Genomic DNA, 19,248 nt, shown 5'->3' with positions numbered 1-19,248 from the left:
AGGTGTGGAAATCTCAGAGACTTACTCAGAAAGACTCATAGCTGTAATCGCTGCCAATGTGCTTCTACAAAGTATTGACTCAGGTGTGTGAATATTTTATAGATATTTCTGTATTTCATTTTCAATAAATTTGCAAAAATGTCTAAAAACATGTTTTCACTTCGTCATAATGGGGAATTGTATGTGGACGGATGAGAAACATATGTTTTAATCAATTTTGAGTTCAGGCTGTAACACAACAACATGTGGAATAAGTCAAGGGGTATGAATACTTTCTGAAGGCACTGTGTGTGTATATATATATATATATATTTGTTTGTATGTATATAGATATATGTATGTATATAGATATATGTATGTGTGTGTGTATTGATTTTTATTTTAAAAAAATATTGGGGGAAACAAACTCAATATACAGTTGAAGTCGGAAGTTTACATACACTTAGGTTGGAGTCATTAAAACTCGTTTTTCAAACTCTCTTGTTAACAGTGGGTCAGAAGTTTGCATAAACTAAGTTGACTGTGCCTTTAAACAGCTTGGAAAATTCCAGAAAATGATGTCATGGCTTTAGAAGCTTCTGATGGGCTAATTGACATCATTTGAATCAATTGGAGGTGTACATGTGGATGTATTTCAAGGCCTACCTTCAAACTCAGTGCCTCTTTGCTTGACACAATGGGAAAATCAAAAGAAATCAGCCAAGACCTCAGAAAACAATTGTAAACCTCCACAAGTCTGGTTCATCCTTGGGAGCAATTTCCAAATGCCTGAAGGTGCCACGTTCATCTGTACAAACAATAGTACGCAAGTATAAACACCATTGGACCACGCAGCCGTCATACCGCTCAGGAAGGAGATACGTTCTGTCTCCTAGAGATGAACATACTTTGGTGCGAAAAGTGCAAATCAATCCCAGAACAACAGCAAAAGGACCTTGTGAAGATGCTGGAGGAAACAGGTACAAAAGTATCTATATCCACAGTAAAACGAGTCCTATATTGACATAACCTGAAAGGTCACTCAGCAAGGAAGAAGCCACTGCTCCAAAACCGGCATAAAAAAGCCAGACTACGGTTTGCAACTGCACATGGGGACAAAGATCGTACTTTTTGGAGAAATGTCCTCTGGTCTGATGAAACAAAATTGAACTATTTGGCCATAAGGACCATTGTTATGTTTGGAGGAAAAAGGGGGAGGCTTGCAAGCTGAAGAACACCATCCCAACTGTGAAGCATGGGGGTGGCAGCATCATGTTGTGGGGATGCTTTGCTGCAGGAGGGACTGGTGCACTTCACAAAATAGATGGCATCATGAGAAAGGAAAATTATGTGGATATATTGAAGCAACATCTAAAGACATCAGTCAGGAGGTTAAAGCTTGGTCGCAAATGGGTCTTCCAAATGGACAATGAACCCAAGCATACTTCCAAATATGTGGCAAAATGGCTTAAGGACAACAAAGTTGAGGTATTGGAGTGGCCATCACAAAGCTCTGACCTCAATCCCATAGAAAATGTGTGGTCAGAACTGAAAAAGTGTGTGCGAGCAAGGAGGCCTACAAACCTGACTCAGTTACACCAGCTCTGTCAGGAGGAATGAGCCAAAATTCACCCAACTTATTGTGGTAAGCTTGTGGAAGGCTACCCGAAATGTTTGACCCAAGTTAAACATTTTAAAGGCAACGCTACCAAATACTAATGGAGTGTTGGTAAACTTCTGACCCACTGGGAATGTGATGAAAGAAATAAAAGCTGAAATAAATAATTCTCTACTATTTTTCTGACATTTCACATTCTTAAAATAAAGTGGTGATCCTAACTGACCTAAGAAAGGGAACCTTTACTAGGATTAAATGTCAGGAATTGCTAAAAACTGAGTTAAATGTATTTGGCTAAGGTGTATGTAAACTTCCGACTTCAACTGTACTTTAAAATGGCTAAAACCAAATCTAAACTGTGTTGATATGATAATGCAGCCCCCGGGGCAAAATGAGTTTGACACCTCTGCTCTAGCTTGTTAAGCTGATGTCTTCTTCAGATGTTTATTGGTCTCTCAACACCAGTGAAGGGGACATTGTTATTTGATTTCACAAAACAGAAAGAAAAAAGGTGGTTCATTCTTCCGAATTCAAAAGAGATTGCTATTTTTGGAGCACATCGAGCCAGCTCTAATAGTGTTGTTAAGCTTATTTTATGAAGAGAGAGCCAACTGGAGCCATGGAAGCCGTCTTCGAGAGAGCTGCTCATTTCCAAAGCTTCCAAAGGATTCCATGCCCCTCTCATGATGATTACAGTAACATGCACTTTCCAAACAGGTTGCTCTGGTTTATGGGAGATAATAAAAGCCAGTGTTGGCTATCACACCAACTCACTAATACAATCAAGTCAATTGTTTTCAATTTAATATTTATTTTACCAGGTTGTCTCCTTGAGGTAAAACAACCTATTTTTCAAAGGAGACCTGAACTTGTGGTTCTTCAACTGAATTCTGTTCAGAAATATAAAATTAGGTCTTCTTTGGGATTTGATTGTGACAAGATACAAATGCCAAAGAATATCAAAATGTCACACATGCCCATCTCACAATAGAGGTTTGTGAAGTAGAGCTGTAACTGTGAAATTAGGACATTGTTTTCTTTTTTCAGAACAGGGATCAGCAGGGTCAAGCCTTAAACCAAAGCAACAAGGTGTTTCTCTACTGTGCCTTCCTCGACTACAGGTTGGGTTTACATATGCACACTGAAATATGTCTAGAACAAATTTTGCTCAAAACATCATCATCATATACATTACATCCTTGATACATAGCATCAATACATTTGGTACAGTATATATTGAGGGAGGGAGTGTAGCAACCTTCAGTAAAAACACTTCCATCTGATAAGCCAATGTTTTGGCTGTTTAAATGCTATAAATCATTGTGAATTGTGACTGTTTTACTTGGACTCATTATGCTTCCTGTCCCCTTCCTTCTGTGGTTCATGAAAAAAAAGAAATATTTGACAGCCCTATTAAAAATTGAATTCTGCAAAACGTATGTGTTAAAGGGCCTCCCACATAATCGTTTTACCTAGAATATAATCCGGTTTAGGGAGTATGTGCCATTGTAGATTTATCCCTGCTATTTTGACAGGCATGTTTATGTGTGTGTTTGCATATGTGTCTGACAATCTCTCTGTCTCAACTCCTGTGTCTATGTGTCTCTGTGTGTGTCTCCTTCCTCTACCTGACTGGCTGTCTCCTGTGTGTCTGTCCTCTCTCTCTCTCTCTCTCTCTCTCTCTCTGTCTGTCTGTCTGTCTGTCTGTCTGTCTGTCTGTCTGTCTGTCTGTCTGTCTGTCTGTCTGTCTGTCTGTCTGTCTGTCTGTCCTCCATCAGTTCAAAGGTGGGTGTTTGGTCCAATGAGGGCTGTGTGCGGTCCGGAGGGAACATGTCCTACTCGGTGTGTCTGTGTAACCATCTCACCAACTTCGCCATTCTCATGCAGGTGGTTCCCATGGAGGTAAGATCCCCTTTCCTCTCCTCCACAACACGCAGTCCCATGTAGAACCTTGCTGTGTGTGTGTGTGTGTGTGTGTGTGTGTGTGTGTGTGTGTGTGTGTCCTTTTTGTTCTTGTTTATCCATCAGTGCACCAGTGATTTATGTGAGTATATTTGCACAGGGGTCTGTGGTTCACCACACAGTAACTTCTCCCCATCCAGAGGTCCTGGTTCTGCTAGAATTTTCAGCATACCTAATTAACAACGTTGTTTTCAGTAGTGATTTAATAGGGCATTGCTGCAGACTACCATGATTAGGTGTGGTTTCTTTGGGTCTCGACATGAGGCAATGGTCCATGCCTCAAAGACCATCTATTCCCACAGTCTGTTTGGCTCAGGGATTCTCAAGCTACACTCACTGGCCAGTTTATTAGGTACACAACCCCGTTCACGAAAATGGGTCGCTCCTACAGACAGTGAGTCACGTGTCCGTGGCTTACTATATAAAGCAGGCAGACAGGCATCGAGGCATTCAGTTACTATTCGATTGAACGTTAGAATGGGCAAAACGAGAGACCTAAGGGACTTTGTATGATCGTCGGTGCCAGGCGCTCCAGATCCAGTATCTCAGAAATGGCTGCCCTCCTGGGATTTTCACGCATGACAGTGTCTAGGGTTTTCCCGAGAATGGTGCTACAAACAAAAAATATCCAGCCAGTGGCAGTCCAGGTGGGCAAAAACATCTCGTTCATGAGAGAGGTCGAAGAAGAATGGCAAGAATCATGCAAGCTAACAGGCAGACAAATAACGGCTCCAGTACAACATTGGTGTTCAGAACGGCATCTTGGAACGCACAACTTGTCGATCCTTTTCACGGATGGGCTATTGCAGCAGACGATCACACCAGGTTCCACTCCTATCAGCTAAAAACTCAAAATAAGTGGCTCTAGTGTTTACACGATCCCTAACACTGGACAATTGAGGAGTGGGAAAACATTGCCTGGTCCGACGAATCCCGGTTTCTGTTGCATCATGATGATGACAAAGTCAGGATTTGGCGTAAGCAGCACGAGTCCATGGACCTATCCGGCCTGGTACAGGCTGGTGGCATTGGTGTACTGGTGTGGGGAATGTTTTCCTGCCACATGTTAGGTCCCTTGATACCAATGCGCAACAAACGTTTTCGACACCTCTTAGGTACCTAATAAACTGTCCGGTGAGTGTATACCTCCCTCTTTGTAATAGATGTATACACACTACTTAACCAACTACATGTCAATTAGAGGTCAACCGATTATGATTTTTCGACACCGGTACCGATTATTGGAGGGCCAAAACCCCGATACCGATTAATCGGCCGATTTTGACTTTTTATTTTTTTGTTGTAATAATGACAGTTACAACAATACTGAATGAACACTTATTTTAACTTAATATAATACGTCAATAAAATCAATTTAGCCTCAAATAAATAATGAAACATGTTCAATTTGGTTTACATAATGCAAAAACAAAGTGTTGGAGAAGAAAGTAAAAGTGCAATATGTGCCATGTAAAAAAGCTAACATTTAAGTTCCTTGCTCAGAACATGAGAACATATGAAAGCTGGTGGTTTCTTTTAACATGAGTCTTCAATATTCCCAGGTAAGAATTTTTAGGTTGTAGTTATTATAAGACTATTTCTCTCTATACGATTTGTATTTCATATGTCTTTGACTATTGGATGTTCTTATAGGCACTTTAGTATTGCCAGTGTAACAGTATAGCTTCCGTCCCTCTCCTCACTCCTACCTGGGCTGGAACCAGGAACACATCGACAACAGCCACCCTCGAAGCAGCGTTACCCATGCAGAGCAAGGGGAACAACTACTCCAAGTCTCAGAGCGAGTGACGTTTGAAACGCTATTAGCGCGCACCCCGCTAACTAGCTAGCCATTTCACATCGGTTACACCAGCCTAATCTTGGGAGTTGATAGGCTTGAAGTCATAAACATTGAGAAGAGCTGCTGGCAAACGCACGAAAGTGCTGTTTGAATGAATGCTTACGAGCTTGCTGGTGCCTACCATCGCTCAGTCAGACTGCTCTATCAAATCATAGACTTAATTATAACATAATAACACACAGAAATACGAGTCTTTGGTCATTAAAATGGTCGAATCCGGAAACTATCATTTCGAAAACAAAACGTTTATTCTTTCAGTGAAATACGGAACCGTTCCGTATTTTATCTAACGGATGGCATCCCTAAGTCTAAATATTGCTGTTACATTGTACAACCTTCAATGTTATGTCATAATTAATTACAGCCTTTGTTAGGAATAAATGGACTTCACACAGTTCGCAATGAGCCCAACTGCCCAAACTGCTGCATATACCCTGACTGCTTGCACGGAACGCAAGAGAAGTGACAGAATTTCCCTAGTTATAAGAAATTCATGTTAGCAGGCAATATTAACTAAATATGCAGGTTTAAAAATATATACTTGTGTATTGATTTTAAAGAAAGGCATTGATGTTTATGGTTAGGTACATTGGTGCAACGACAGTGCTTTTTTCGCAAATGCGCTTGTTAAATCATCACCCGTTTGTCAAAGTAGGCTGTGATTCAATGAGAAATTAACAGGCACCGCATCGATTATATGCAACGCAGGACACGCTAGATAAACTAGTAATATCATCAACCATGTGTAGTTAACTAGTGATTATGTTAAGATTGATTGTTTTTTATAAGATAAGTTTAATGCTAGCTAGCAACTTACCTTGGCTTCTTGTTGCCCTCGCGTAACAGGTAGTCAGCCTGCCACGCAGGCTCCTTGTGGAGTGCAATGTAAGGCAGGTGGTTAGATCGTTGGACTAGTAACCGGAAGGTTGCAAAAACGAATCCCTGAGCTGACAAGGTAAAAATCTGTCGTTCTGCCCCTGAACAAGGCAGTTAACCCACCGTTCCTAGGCCGTCATTGAAAATAAGAATGTGTTCTTAAATGACTTACCTAGTTAAATAAAGGTGTATAAAAAAATACAAAATAATAATAATAAAAGAAATCGGCAAATCGGTGTCCAAAAATACCGATTACAGAATGTTATGAAAACTTGAAATCGGCCCTAATTAATCGCCCATTCCGATTAATCGGTCAACCTCTAATGTCAATATCATACCATGAAGGCCACAATCTCCCTTTCTTCATAAACCTGTACTCCAAACTTTTATTGGAACACAGTCCAGATCACTTCACAGTTCATCACCATTAGTGCATTGTATTCTCCTAAATGGTAATCCAGGCAATAGAGGCCAGAGACAATAACCCTCCTCTGTTATCAAAAGGCCAGCAATATTCACTCTGTGAGTGTGGTGACCGACCATCCATCTTGAATAGATTCCCAAAATAGAAAAGGATAACCGTCCTTTTTGTTGCGTTGCTCAGTAATGTATTGAAGCAGTCGTCTCCTTGATGCTATACTTTCCTCAAGTCCCTCTCTAATTAGTGGGCAGCAGCCTTATCCCTTAGCTGGATGGGAACATCCCACACATCCTATTCTGGAAGGCTGTGACTGCTCCACTGTCCAAATGACAAGGCACACGCTGCAGTTAATGGAGAATCAAACCTCAATGTCTGGAAATAACCTCAGCTAAAAAAAACAGCAACATGCCGTACAACACGCACACAGTCATATACATGTAACTGACAAAATAAGGGAAACACCAACATAAAGTGTCTTGATAGGGCGTTGGGCCACCATGAGCCAGAACAGCGTCAATGCATCTTGGCATAGATTCTACAAGTTTATGGAACTATATTGGAGGGATGCCACACCATTCCTCCTCGAGAAATTCCATAATTTAGTGTTTTGTTGATGGTGGTGGTAAAAGCTGGCTCAGGCGCTACTCCAGAATCTCCCGTAAGTGTTCAGATGGGTTGAGAGCTGGTGACTGAGATGGCCATGGCATTTAGTTTACATCACTTTCATGCTCATCAAACCATTCCGTGACCACTCGTGCCCTGTGCATGGGGGCATTGTTATCCTATTAGTTAATTCCTTAATGAACTCAGGAACCACACCACTGTGGAAGCCCCTACTTTCAATATACAGTACTTTGTATCCCTCATTTACTCAAGCGTTTCCATTATTTTGGCAGTTACCTGTAACTAGACACACACACACACAGAGGAAGAGAAAAGGGGAATCATCCTTGATATACAATTGTCAAGGACAAGACATATGTGCAGCAGCATAGTTTGAGAGTGGACCTCATTCAGACTCAGGTCAGGGGTATTCTCTTTACCATGCCACAGCTGTAAAATGGTGACAGAGTGTTACCCATTCCAGTCCAGCATAGAGGTCCTCCAGTGAGAACACTAGTAATGAGGGTCACTGATCCCTGTTAAAGCCCAGCACTCGACATCACACCACTCTACTGGCTGGCACTGGGACTGGCACTGGCCAGGGAGGTTGGACAGGACACTAAGCACTGAGGTCAGACAAATTGAAGTAACTTCCTGCCACGGAGGCTAGCCATGCAATAAAAGCAATAAAATGACATCCAAAAGAGTGGCATGATCAGGAGTATGGGCAAGATCTTTTGTATTATTTAACTAGGCAAGTCAGTTAAGAACAAATTCTAATTTACAATGACAACCTACGCCGGCCAACACTGGGCCAATTGTACACCAACTATGGGACTCCCAATCATGGCCGGATGTGATTCAGCCTGGATTCAAACCAGGGACTGTAGTGACACCTCTTGCACTGAGATGCAAGTGCCTTAGACCACTGCGCCGCTCAGGATCTTCTGAGTGTCTGACATTTATTTTTAAATGTAACTATGTCACTTACCATGAACATGTAAAGAACAGGAAGGCCTGCACACTGTTTATTTTATTTTTTTACAACGTTTCGATCCAAAACGGATCTTCGAGTTCTCACATCCCAAAATATACACATTTCACCTCACATGACCATATACACACACGACGCATGGTGGGTGTGGAAACAATTCAATTCACTTTTGCGCAATCATAATTCATAAGTCAATCATAGTCAATCTTAATTCATCACAGAGGTACATATGGACATAAAGGATTGTATACTGTACATACAAATTCTAGGCAACAGTAAAATAAAAAGATTACGTTGGAAACTGTTGGAATACACTCCCATATGACCATTACATTCAGGACACGCGTTGGCTGTAGATCTATACTGAACAAAAATGGAAACGCAATTTGTAAAGTGTTGGTCCCATGTTTCCTGAGCGGAAATGAAAGATCCCAGAAATGTTACATACGCACAAAAAAAACGTATTTCTCTCAGATTTTGTCCACACATGTTTACATCCCTATTAGTGAACATTTATCCTGTGCTAAGAATGCATCCACCTGACAGGTGTGGCATATCAAGTAGCTGATTAAACAGCATGATCATTACAGAGGTGCACCAAGTGCTGGGGACAGTAAAAGGCCACTAAAAAGTTGTCGCAACACAATGCCACAGATGTCTCAAGTTGAGGGAGTGTGCAATTGGCATGCTGACTGCAGGAATGTCCACCAGAGCTGTTGCCAGAGAATTGTATGTTAATTTCTCTACCATAAGCCGCCTCCAATGTAATTTTAGAGAATTTGGCAGTACATTCAGCTGGCCTCAAGACGTGTAACCACGCCAGCCCAGGACCTCCACATCTGGCTTCATCACCCGCGGGGGTGTCCAGTCATGTGAAACCCATAGATTAATGAATTTATTTCAATTGACTGATTTCCTTATATGAACTGTGAAATCTTTAAAATTGTTGAATGTTGCATTTATTTTTCTCTTCAGTATAATTGCATTGACCTATTTCGAAAACAACTTGTGTACCTCTAATAATTATTTGATATAAATGAGATGGGTGATGTTTGTATGAAGGGATTCAACATCTGTCAGACCTCAGGATAAAACCCAGATGCAGACAGTTCGAAGTAAAAGTGCATTACAAAAACAGGTGGCAGGCAAACGACAGGTCAAGTAAGGTCAGTAATCCAGAGCAGAGTCCAAAAGGTACAGAACGGCAAGCAGGCTCAGGGCAGGCAGAGGTCAATAATCCAGGGCAGTGTCACAAGGTACAGAACGGCAGGGTCAGGGCAGGCAGAGGTCAGTAATCCAGGGTAGTGTCACAAGGTATAGAACGGCAGGGTCAGGGCAGGCAGAATGGTCAAAACAGGGACTAGAGAGAAAAACGGGAGTATGGGAAAAAACACTGGTAGGCTTGACGAGACAAGGCGAACTGCAACAGACAAACAGAAAACACAGGTATAAATGCACATCGGATAATGGGGAAAATGGGTGACACCTGGAGAGGGGGTGGAGACAAGCACAAGACAGGTGAAACAGATCAGGCTGTGGCATCCTACCCGGGTACATACCTGGTTGATCGGGGTGCCGGCAGTGGAAGTCAGCGATGAGGGCTGGGTCCAGGATGTTCCTAGCGGGGACCCAGCACCTCTCCTCTGGACCATAACCCTACCAGTCAACCAGGTACTAGAATCCCCAACCCCGAGGTCAAACACTCAGGAGATGAGGTGGTGGAGGGGTGGGCCTGAAAAGAGGAGACATAGGGCTGTGAGACAGAGGTTTAATCTTTGATCATGAAACGTGGAATGTATACGGAGGGTGCCGGCAAAGGGGCTAAGAAACTTGGAAATGGGGAAAAGGCTGATAAAGTTTGCAGGACTCTACCCAAAGGGGCAGATCCTGAGTAGACAGCAATACCCTCTGCCAGAGACAAAAGAAGGGAAGCCAGCGTCCGGTGGTGATCCACCTGTCAACGATACCTGGAGGTGGTCTTGAGAAGAGCGGACCGAGCTCTCTTCCAGGTACGCCGACAGTGGCGGACGAACATCTGGGCAGAGGGTATGTTGACCTCCTCTGGGAAGAGCGGGGGCTGATAATCCATGGAGCACTCGAAGGGCGAGAGCCCAGTGTCTGAGCATGTCGTCGAGGTAGACGAACCGGTTCAACATATCCCGGAGAACGTCATTAACCAGGGCCTGGAACACAGCAGGAGCATTGGTCAAACCGAATGGCATCACCAGGTATTCATAGTGTCCGCTAACAGTGATGAAGGCTGTCTTCCACTCGTCACCTTCCCGTATCCGTACCAGGTTGTAGGCGTTCCGCAGGTCTAACTTAGAAGATAGTGGCCCCCTGGAGCGGCTCGAAAGCCGAGGAGATGAGTGGTAGCGAATAGCGGTTCTTAACCGTGACGTCATTGAGGCCCAGTAGTTGATGCACAGGCATAGATTTTTGTCCTTCTTCTCCACATAGAAGAGCGCTGCGCCGGTGGGGGAGGCAGAAGGATGGATACCCCCTGCAGCCAGGGAGTCCTTGATGTATGGCTCCATAGCCTTGGTCTCCAGACCCGACAGTGAATCCAGCCATCCCCGGGGTGGTGTAGTGCCCGGGAGAACTTCAGGCAATGGGCGTAGCAGAACGGGCTCCAGTCCACGATAGTACCAGCAGTCCAGTTTATAAGGGGATTGTGGCGCTGGAGCCAAGAAAACCCCAATACCACGGAAACCTGAGGAGACTTGATGAGCATAAACTGTATAGACTCACTGTGGTTCCCGGACACACGCCGGTAGATAAGAGTAGTATTGTGGGTAACCCTGCCTATAGAGCGCCCATCCAGTGCTCTAACGTCCAGGGGACTGGAGAGGGGCTGTGTGGGTGGCATCCATGAAACTCTTGTCGGCCCCAGAGGCAACGAGAACCCGGAGAGATTTAGACTGGTCACCCCACAGCAGAATGACATGAAAAGGGGTGCAAGTAAGGGGAGAAGAAAAACTCTCTGTATGGCCCACCAGAGTACTCATACCTACTGATGAGCCTGGCCTCTTTAAAGGACTGGTAGACACATAATGACCGGCTGTTCCGCAATACAGACAACTCTCGGTGGTAAGTCTGCGTAAGCGGTCGGTTCGTGACAGCCTAGCGCTGCCAAGTTGTATCTGCTCCGAAAAAGGAGAGTCGGCAGACCTCGGAGACTCTCGGGGGAACTCGGATCCTCTCAGGGACATAGACGCTGGAGACTTCCGGAGAACCTCGGAGGCAAGGTGGGATCCTTTGGCGAGCGATTGGGACCGGAATCAGACCTCTCCCTCCTACGTTCCCATAGCCGCCCATCGATCCGGATGGTCAAGGCGATCAGCAAATTGAGATCCGTAGGCAGCTCCCGGGCTGCGAGCTCGTCCTTAACCTCATCCGATAATCCATGAAGGAATGTGTCGAACAGGGATTCCGGGTTCCAGGCAGTCAATGTGCAGATATCAACTGCATAGGCCACCACACTGTAGGGAGTCTTGGCGAAGCTTGAGTAACTTCCGGGCAGCCTCTCCCGGACAACGAAGAATCGAAAACCTTTTTCACCTCAGCCACGAACTCCTCCAAACTGAAACACATGGCAGATTGTGGTTCCCACACCGCAGTAGCCTAGGCGAGAGCCCTCCCAGACATTAGCGTTATGAGATACACTATCTTCGAGCAGGCCGAGGGGAAGGACGAGGGCTGCATCTCGAAGATAAAGGAACACTGGGAGAGAAATGCCCGACAGGTTCCTGACCCTCCAGCGAAGCGTTCCGGAGGAGGTAAGTGGGGTTCTCGGGAAGCCGGGGTGCCCTGGAGAGAAGCACTGCTGACATCAGTGTTACTGGGGGGCTGTGAGGCTACTGTTATGGCCGGCGGCCTCACAGATAATCCGCTGGAATTCCTCCAGCAATGTATTCAAGGCACAGTCATGGTGTTCTGCCAATGTCTGGAATCTGTCCAGAAGACCTCGGTGTAACTCCTCATGTCTCCCACTGGTGGTTCCTTGGGAGTCTGCTGGGTCAGTCATGGCCAGTTCGTACTATCAGACCTCAGGATAAGACCCAGATGTAGACAGTTTATTCAAGTTTATTACAAAAACAGGGAGCAGGCACACGACAGGTCAAAGGCAGGCAGAGGTCAGTAATCCAGAGCAGAGTCCAAAAGGTACAGAATGGCAAGCAGGCTCAGGGTAGGCAGAGGTCAATAATCCAGGGCAGTGTCACAAGGTACAGAATGGCGGGCAGGCTCAGAGCAGGCAGAATGGTCAAAACCTGGAAAACTAGAAAACAGGGACTAGAGTGGAAAAATAGTACGGAAAAACCGCTGGTAGGCTTGACGAGACAAGGTGAACTGGCAACAGACAAACAGAAAGCACTGGTATAAATGCACAGGGGATAATGGGGAAAATGGGCGACAGCTGGAGGGGGGTGAAGACAAGCACAAGACAGGTGAAACAGATCAGGGTGTGACAAAATCAAAGCAAACCATTAGCATCCCCCCATCAATATTGCCAATTTTCTTAATGGAGTTAATCATGTCCATAGAATCGCTACTTATGCAGGAAGTGACACCACACTGGGTTTTAGGGGGGTGATTTTACCACGGACCTATACAGGATTCCGACGGACAGGAGGTCCCTGTTTCCTTGAAAAGGAGCCTCTCTATCAGCCAATACATTCGCATACGCAGGACCTTTTGTACACAGAATGACTATGACAAACAAGCGCACTGTCTGGATGAGCATTTCAGACAATGGGGTTACCCAGAGGAATGGCTGCATGACGCATGGGGCGGTTACTATGTCCCACAATGACAGCCTCACCCCCCCCCCCCCAAACAGTTTGACTATATCATTAAAAAACACTCTCACATCATGATCACTGACCCGCAGGTCTTCAGACGTGCCCCCAACATCAGTCAAATGGTGGTGAGGTCTGATCTTCCACCAGTGCCACGTAGCACCTTCCTAGACAATGTGCCAGACGGTAAATATAGATGTGGCGGATGTACCCATTGTAACTTTACGAACAAATGCACAACATTCAATCACCCCAGCACAAAAAAAATTGTATACCTGATCAAGTGTATTTGGGGTCTATGCTATGTATGAAAAATTCTACGAGCTCTGAAAACAAGGATAGCAGAACACAGGAGTAATACCAGGACTGCACATTTCAGGGCTGCGCATTTCATGGAGGCTAGTCACAACATCAGCTCTCTGGGATACATTGTTATCGAACATGTTAAGGCTCTGAGGAAGGGGGAGATACTGATTATCTACCACTGAGAATATAATTGTATTGGATTCACCGTTTGTCCACCATGTCTCCTGAAGGCCTGAACCAAGAGTTTGATATCAGACCATTTATTACACGGATATGTTACGTTGATTTGTCTTGCCATGCAGGTCTCCACTTGTTAATTTTGTATATATGCATGTATTAGATTTTCTGTAACTACTACATGTGCCCATCTCATTGATATCAAATTATTAGAGGTACACAAGTTGTTTCGAAATAGGTCACTGTAATTATATCTACGGCCACCGCGCATCCTGCGCGTAATGGTATTCCAAAAGTTTCCAATGTAATATTTGTTTACCTTTTCCTAGCTTTTAACTCGGACCTATTTGTATGTATATAATCCCTTATGACCATATGTACCTCTGTGATTAATTATGATTGACTATGCACAAAAGTTGAATTGTTTCCACACCGTCCATCATGTGCGTAATGGTCATGTGAGGTGAAATGTGTATAACAGAGCTCCGTCTTTTTGACCTGAAAAAGATCGAAACGTTGTCAATAAAGCGGTGAATTGGGAGCATAAACAGTGTGCAGGCTTTCCTGTTCTTCACAAGTATTCTTTATTAGCCCAACACCTATGTTTTTAAGGATGTGTATGACCACAAACTTGGCTACTTACCATAAATATCCCACAGAGGGCAGTGTTGGTTCATAGTGAAACTCAGCTCAGTTCAAACACTGTGTCCCTACTAGAGAATCACTACTTTGGTTTAATGCTGTTCTCAGTTCAGCTTTACATTCGTTCTCTAGTAATGTGTTCAATGCAATATATTCTGGTCTGTATCCTTTTGAAATGAATCAGCCCGAACATGAATCTAAACATCAAACTTGTGTCTGGAATGTTTTACTGAATTGTGATGATTCTCACCTTTGCACAGCTAACCAAGGCCCACCAGGTGGCGTTATCAACCATCAGTTACATTGGCTGCTCCATATCTATCTTCTGTCTGACCATCACACTGGTGACATTTGCAATCTTGTCGTGAGTATCCCTCCATCTTTATTGTTCACTGACTCAATCAAAATAAACGTATCAAAGCACCTCACATGTGCTGTGTGTCACACATGCTCTTTATCAGTGGTATTCGCCCCATTATGATTAAATGTTATATCAAAGTTATTTTATACGTTTCTTGTAATATTCAATGTTTTTATTTGTGTCTGGCCTTGCAGGTCAGTGAGCACTATCCGTAACCAACGCTACCACATCCATGCCAACCTGTCCTTTGCCATCCTGGTGGCCCAGATCCTGCTGCTCATCAGCTTCCGCTTTGACCCAGGCACGGTAAGCACCTCATAACCACAGTCAGAGGATCTCATTGGCTAGAACCAGGAAGTGATTTGCACTTACTGTATGATGATGATGATGGTGATGATAAAGAAGAGGAGGCAGAGCGTGCTGACAGAGATAATGATGTGCCCTAGTTTTAACCTTTAACCCCTCTCCTCTCCCAGCTGCCCTGTAAGGTGATGGCTGTGCTGCTCCACTTCTTCTTCCTGAGTGCGTTTGCCTGGATGCTGGTGGAGGGCCTGCACCTCTACAGCATGGTCATCAAGGTTTTCGGCTCAGAGGGCAGCAAGCATTTCTACTACTATGGGATTGGCTGGGGTACGTCTTGTAACTGTATTAATGGTCCTTTTTAGGAACAAATGTCTTAATGATCCACATATTTTTATTAATCTCAAACTGGATCAATCGGTTTTCCATGTACACCTGCAGCTACATGCAATAATATGCTTTGCTTCAAAAGACTAATCATGAACAATGTTTCCCACAATTAAAATGTTGACCTTTAAGGTCTGGTTTTAGCAGACCTCTAGTTTGGCCTTCAGACTTCCCGGGTCTCTGTTAGCCAGAGTGGACAGACAGACAGGAGAATGTGTGTGCGTGTGTAAGTGCGTTTCTTTTAGCTGTCTGGGAACACTGCGCCTCCTTCACATGCTGGAGTGATTATTAGAAATAAGTTCTCGTTTTTATAATTTCCTATGTTGTTGGCCGAAGTAATGCTGCGATTTGTGGCCAACAGCAAATTAAGTAGTGTAGATGTGTCCAGCCTAAGTTTTTTTTTAAAACACTGCCATTTTGTAATTTACAGCTCCTGTTGTTAGCAGTGAAATCAGGCTCCTGACCCTTTATTCTTCATCTCCTCCTTTAGCGTAACAGTTTAATTGTTCTTAGCTGGGGAAGTCTGTAAATCTCTGTGGACTTAGCAACTCGTTAAAACAGATGAAAGCATGACCAAGACTAGAACCATGTTGGTGGGAATGAAAAAACATCCGGTGTCCTCCACTGTCGGTCTTGCTAACTTTCATCTCATACTTCTTGCCAAACCTGATTTAGAAAACATTAGACTGAAGTCAATACTGTATAAGGAAGCATATACTAAACAATGAAATGTTAGAGATGTCATGATGTGTGTGATATCTTTTTATCTTGTAACTAACATGGCCTCTCTTCTCCCAGGGTCTCCACTGGTGATATGTGTGGTCTCTATGACATCAGCCTTGGACAGCTATGGAGAGGTTGGGAAGTAAGTCACTGAGTCAACACACTCCAACCTGGACATTCAAAACCACTTGGCAGCACTCTGTGCCATTGGATATAGTTAAAATATCAATACTGGTGCCATAAAACTGCCATGAATTAAGAGATATGTATCTAGGCATATTTATGTATAAGTAGTTTACAGAGTAAACGGAGATGGGAAGTATAATGTGAGAGATGTCGACCAAGCTTGTTATCTCTCTCTTCCCTCCCTCAGCTGTTGGCTGTCCTTGAAGAATGGGGCTATTTGGGCGTTTGTGGCACCAGCACTGTTTGTCATTGTGGTAAGAGAACTGAAGAAATCACCACTAACTGTTTGTTTATTTCCGTTCTTTACTTTACAATTTACAGCTAATTAATCACTGGAGCTCAAGCTTTTTGTTCATGAAAGTGATATTTAGACATTAACTGATATGTGTTGTTTTCTCTCTTACTTAGGTGAATATTGTGATTCTTATATCTGTAACGAGGATCATCTCTCGTATTAGTTCAGAGAATTACAAGGTTCATGGCGATGCCAACGCAGTCAAGTGAGTCATCATCTCTGTTCTTAGGGCTGAAACCATCACGGTGATGACGCTATCCAAACTCTGACTCAGTCAGACTGACATTAATACACTATAGATAGCTGACATTTAGTGTGTCTGTGTCTCTCTGTGTGTATAGGCTGACTGCAAAGGCAGTGGCTGTGCTCCTTCCTATTCTGGGCATCTCCTGGATCTTTGGGGTACTGGCCATCAACGATCACGCACTGATGTTCCAGTACATGTTTTCTGTTTTCAACTCATTACAGGTAAGTAGCGTACTGTAAATGTGCCATTATGCAATCTAATACATTTCATAAAATATCAATAGTCTTTATCAATAGCCTTTATTTACAGTAATTGACTACAGTCATGTGGATTTTTCTCTCTAAAGGGATTCTTTATCTTCCTGTTCCATTGTCTTCTCAACTCTGAGGTAAGGCACACCTCTCATGTTGTTATAATGTTGATATAGTTTATTTTGTTTCTAATATGTCTGGGGAGGTTTATGAAACATTGCATCTGTTATTGGTCCTACTCATGGTTGTGCTGTTTTGCGGTAGGTCAGAGCTGCCTTTAAGCACAAAACCAAGGTGTGGTCTCTAACCAGCAGCTCCATTCGCAACATCAATGTGAAACCCTTCAATTCTGACGTTGTGAGTACCAAGATAGAGGGGTCTAATTGGCTAAGAAGAAAGAAGTGAATTCAACTTATAACTTTGAATGTGAGATCAAGTGTGTGCTCTCCTTTTTCTCTTGTAGATGAATGGAAACAGGGGAGGGGCGAGCCCCACAAAGATGAACACATGGGACAAAAGCACCAACTCAGCCAATCGGATCGACCTCTCTGCTGTCTAAAACTGGAGGGCATCACTTCGAGTAAGGGCGGAAATAGGATGCCATGCCAACCAGGGGTTGACTAGTGTAGATTCATCAACATACACTGGCTAAAGCATTGTGCTATTGTCCACTGTTATATGTGATATATGACTCAAAAGGAAAAGCCTTAGATAAGGGGGTATGCTGTGGTTCAGCTGCATAGTCAGGATGTCATGCGTCTTCATTCAGATCTCTATACACAATGACAGTGAGTATCCATTCTTACAGGCATCTCTGAGCTTAGCTTCCACAGCCCACAGCCTCCCGCTCCCTTACTCCTCCACCACTATACAATGATTTGATGTAAAGCTGTAACCTCAAATGGAACATACTGTAATCTCCCCCTGATGACAAACAGACTCAGACCCTGCCTTTCTCTTATAAAAGACAGCTGGCCAGATCCATTTAGGGAAGGGAATTCTGAGGGGACCCATGGTTAGGGAACAGAGTGAGATTCTAATGGCTCTTAACCTTGAGGATTTAAAGCATGCCATTAACTGTTTTAGATAGTTTTTGTCCACCATATTGTGTATAATGTCTTGAAATGTTTCTACCCAAGTATTGTTCATGAATAATGATCAATTTGACCAGAGGCTGTCCAATGTTTTGCATTGGTATATTTTGTGATATGTAAACATAGTGTAGCTTTTACTTTTTTGAGTGTTATAGTTACTTTCAGTATGTATTATGGTTATGACAAAGAGGCTAATAGCAGCCTGGTAATCGGTTTGTTCTGGTTCAGAATGGTTATTCTAATACATGATTATCACAGGCTCCTGGCTGCATGGCACACTAAGCATTATGTGTTGAACCAATGAAAATAATACATTACAATTATTTTCTGTTTGAAATATTTAATTTCCAGAAAGTGCAGAACATTAAATCTAGCCCCAAATAAACATGTGCCTTAGCGTAGGGATAGTTGATACAAGGAAAAATACTTTCACTAATGTAAAAAGTGTAATCAAACGAAGAAGAAAAAACACAGTTTAATGTATTTATTTATGGATTTTGTGATTCTTAAAATTTTTGCAAAGCACCAGAGCAAAGTCACTCGAAATACTCACAATGTTTGATACCTGTCTCTCTTTTGATGTTTTCTTTGTGTGTTGTTTCTTCTTACGATGAAGATGAGTTGACAATGGTATTTCATAATGTACCTCATGTCTCTGTAAGCTGCAGTATTTCATGCTTTTTTGAAAAATAGAGAATTATTAATTGTGTTAGACACAATTCTGTGAATTTTTTTATCAGTGTTCCATTTAACTTTTCAAATTACGTAGATCATTATATGTTTTATGCTTTATCTTTGAGTAGAGGATACATAGTTATAGGCTAGCATATTCATGTCTTTCACAAACACAAGAGTGGGACTTTGAATTGAGTCCATCAAATTGTCTTTTGTTGAGTTTCACTGTGAGATTGGAGAGTAATGTCTGATGAGATGTTGATGGTTCTGACACTGTACCAACACTTAGTCTCCTGCAATAGGATTTGCTGTATGAAATCATTTAAAAACACTTCCTATGACTAGTCTTTTTCAGTATTTCAGAACAGACCATCATCTTATGGCCTGTCTTTTGCTTGTTTTCTAAGGTACTTTCTGTGTTCAAGTTTGTTGAATAAAAAGACAAACATGAAAACGTATTGGTTGCAATTCCTCCCTCAACAGTCCCCAGT

General features: G+C 43.1%; 1 protein-coding gene across 3 annotated transcripts in view; it reads left to right on the top strand.

Annotated features, from left to right (window-relative positions):
* LOC115200040 (adhesion G-protein coupled receptor D1) overlaps window positions 1-19,215 on the top strand; it is a 47,025-nt gene extending 27,810 nt beyond the window's left edge. For all 3 annotated transcript variants that reach the window (XM_029762717.1, XM_029762716.1, XM_029762715.1), the window contains 12 exons: window positions 2,645-2,718; window positions 3,376-3,499; window positions 14,499-14,602; window positions 14,794-14,905; window positions 15,076-15,229; window positions 16,085-16,151; window positions 16,383-16,449; window positions 16,604-16,695; window positions 16,832-16,958; window positions 17,084-17,125; window positions 17,253-17,345; window positions 17,452-19,215. In XM_029762717.1, the coding sequence (XP_029618577.1) occupies window positions 2,645-2,718; window positions 3,376-3,499; window positions 14,499-14,602; window positions 14,794-14,905; window positions 15,076-15,229; window positions 16,085-16,151; window positions 16,383-16,449; window positions 16,604-16,695; window positions 16,832-16,958; window positions 17,084-17,125; window positions 17,253-17,345; window positions 17,452-17,547 (1,152 nt within the window). In that variant the 3' untranslated portion in view covers window positions 17,548-19,215. The remainder of the gene's footprint in view (window positions 1-2,644; window positions 2,719-3,375; window positions 3,500-14,498; window positions 14,603-14,793; window positions 14,906-15,075; window positions 15,230-16,084; window positions 16,152-16,382; window positions 16,450-16,603; window positions 16,696-16,831; window positions 16,959-17,083; window positions 17,126-17,252; window positions 17,346-17,451) is intronic.
* Window positions 19,216-19,248: the final 33 nt, after the last annotated feature.

Source organism: Salmo trutta, chromosome 9 (genome assembly GCF_901001165.1).
Source record: "Salmo trutta chromosome 9, fSalTru1.1, whole genome shotgun sequence".
Classification (NCBI taxonomy): domain Eukaryota; kingdom Metazoa; phylum Chordata; class Actinopteri; order Salmoniformes; family Salmonidae; genus Salmo; species Salmo trutta.
The sequence above is the reverse complement of the archived record's forward strand: the minus strand, read 5'-3'. Positions and strand labels throughout refer to the sequence as shown.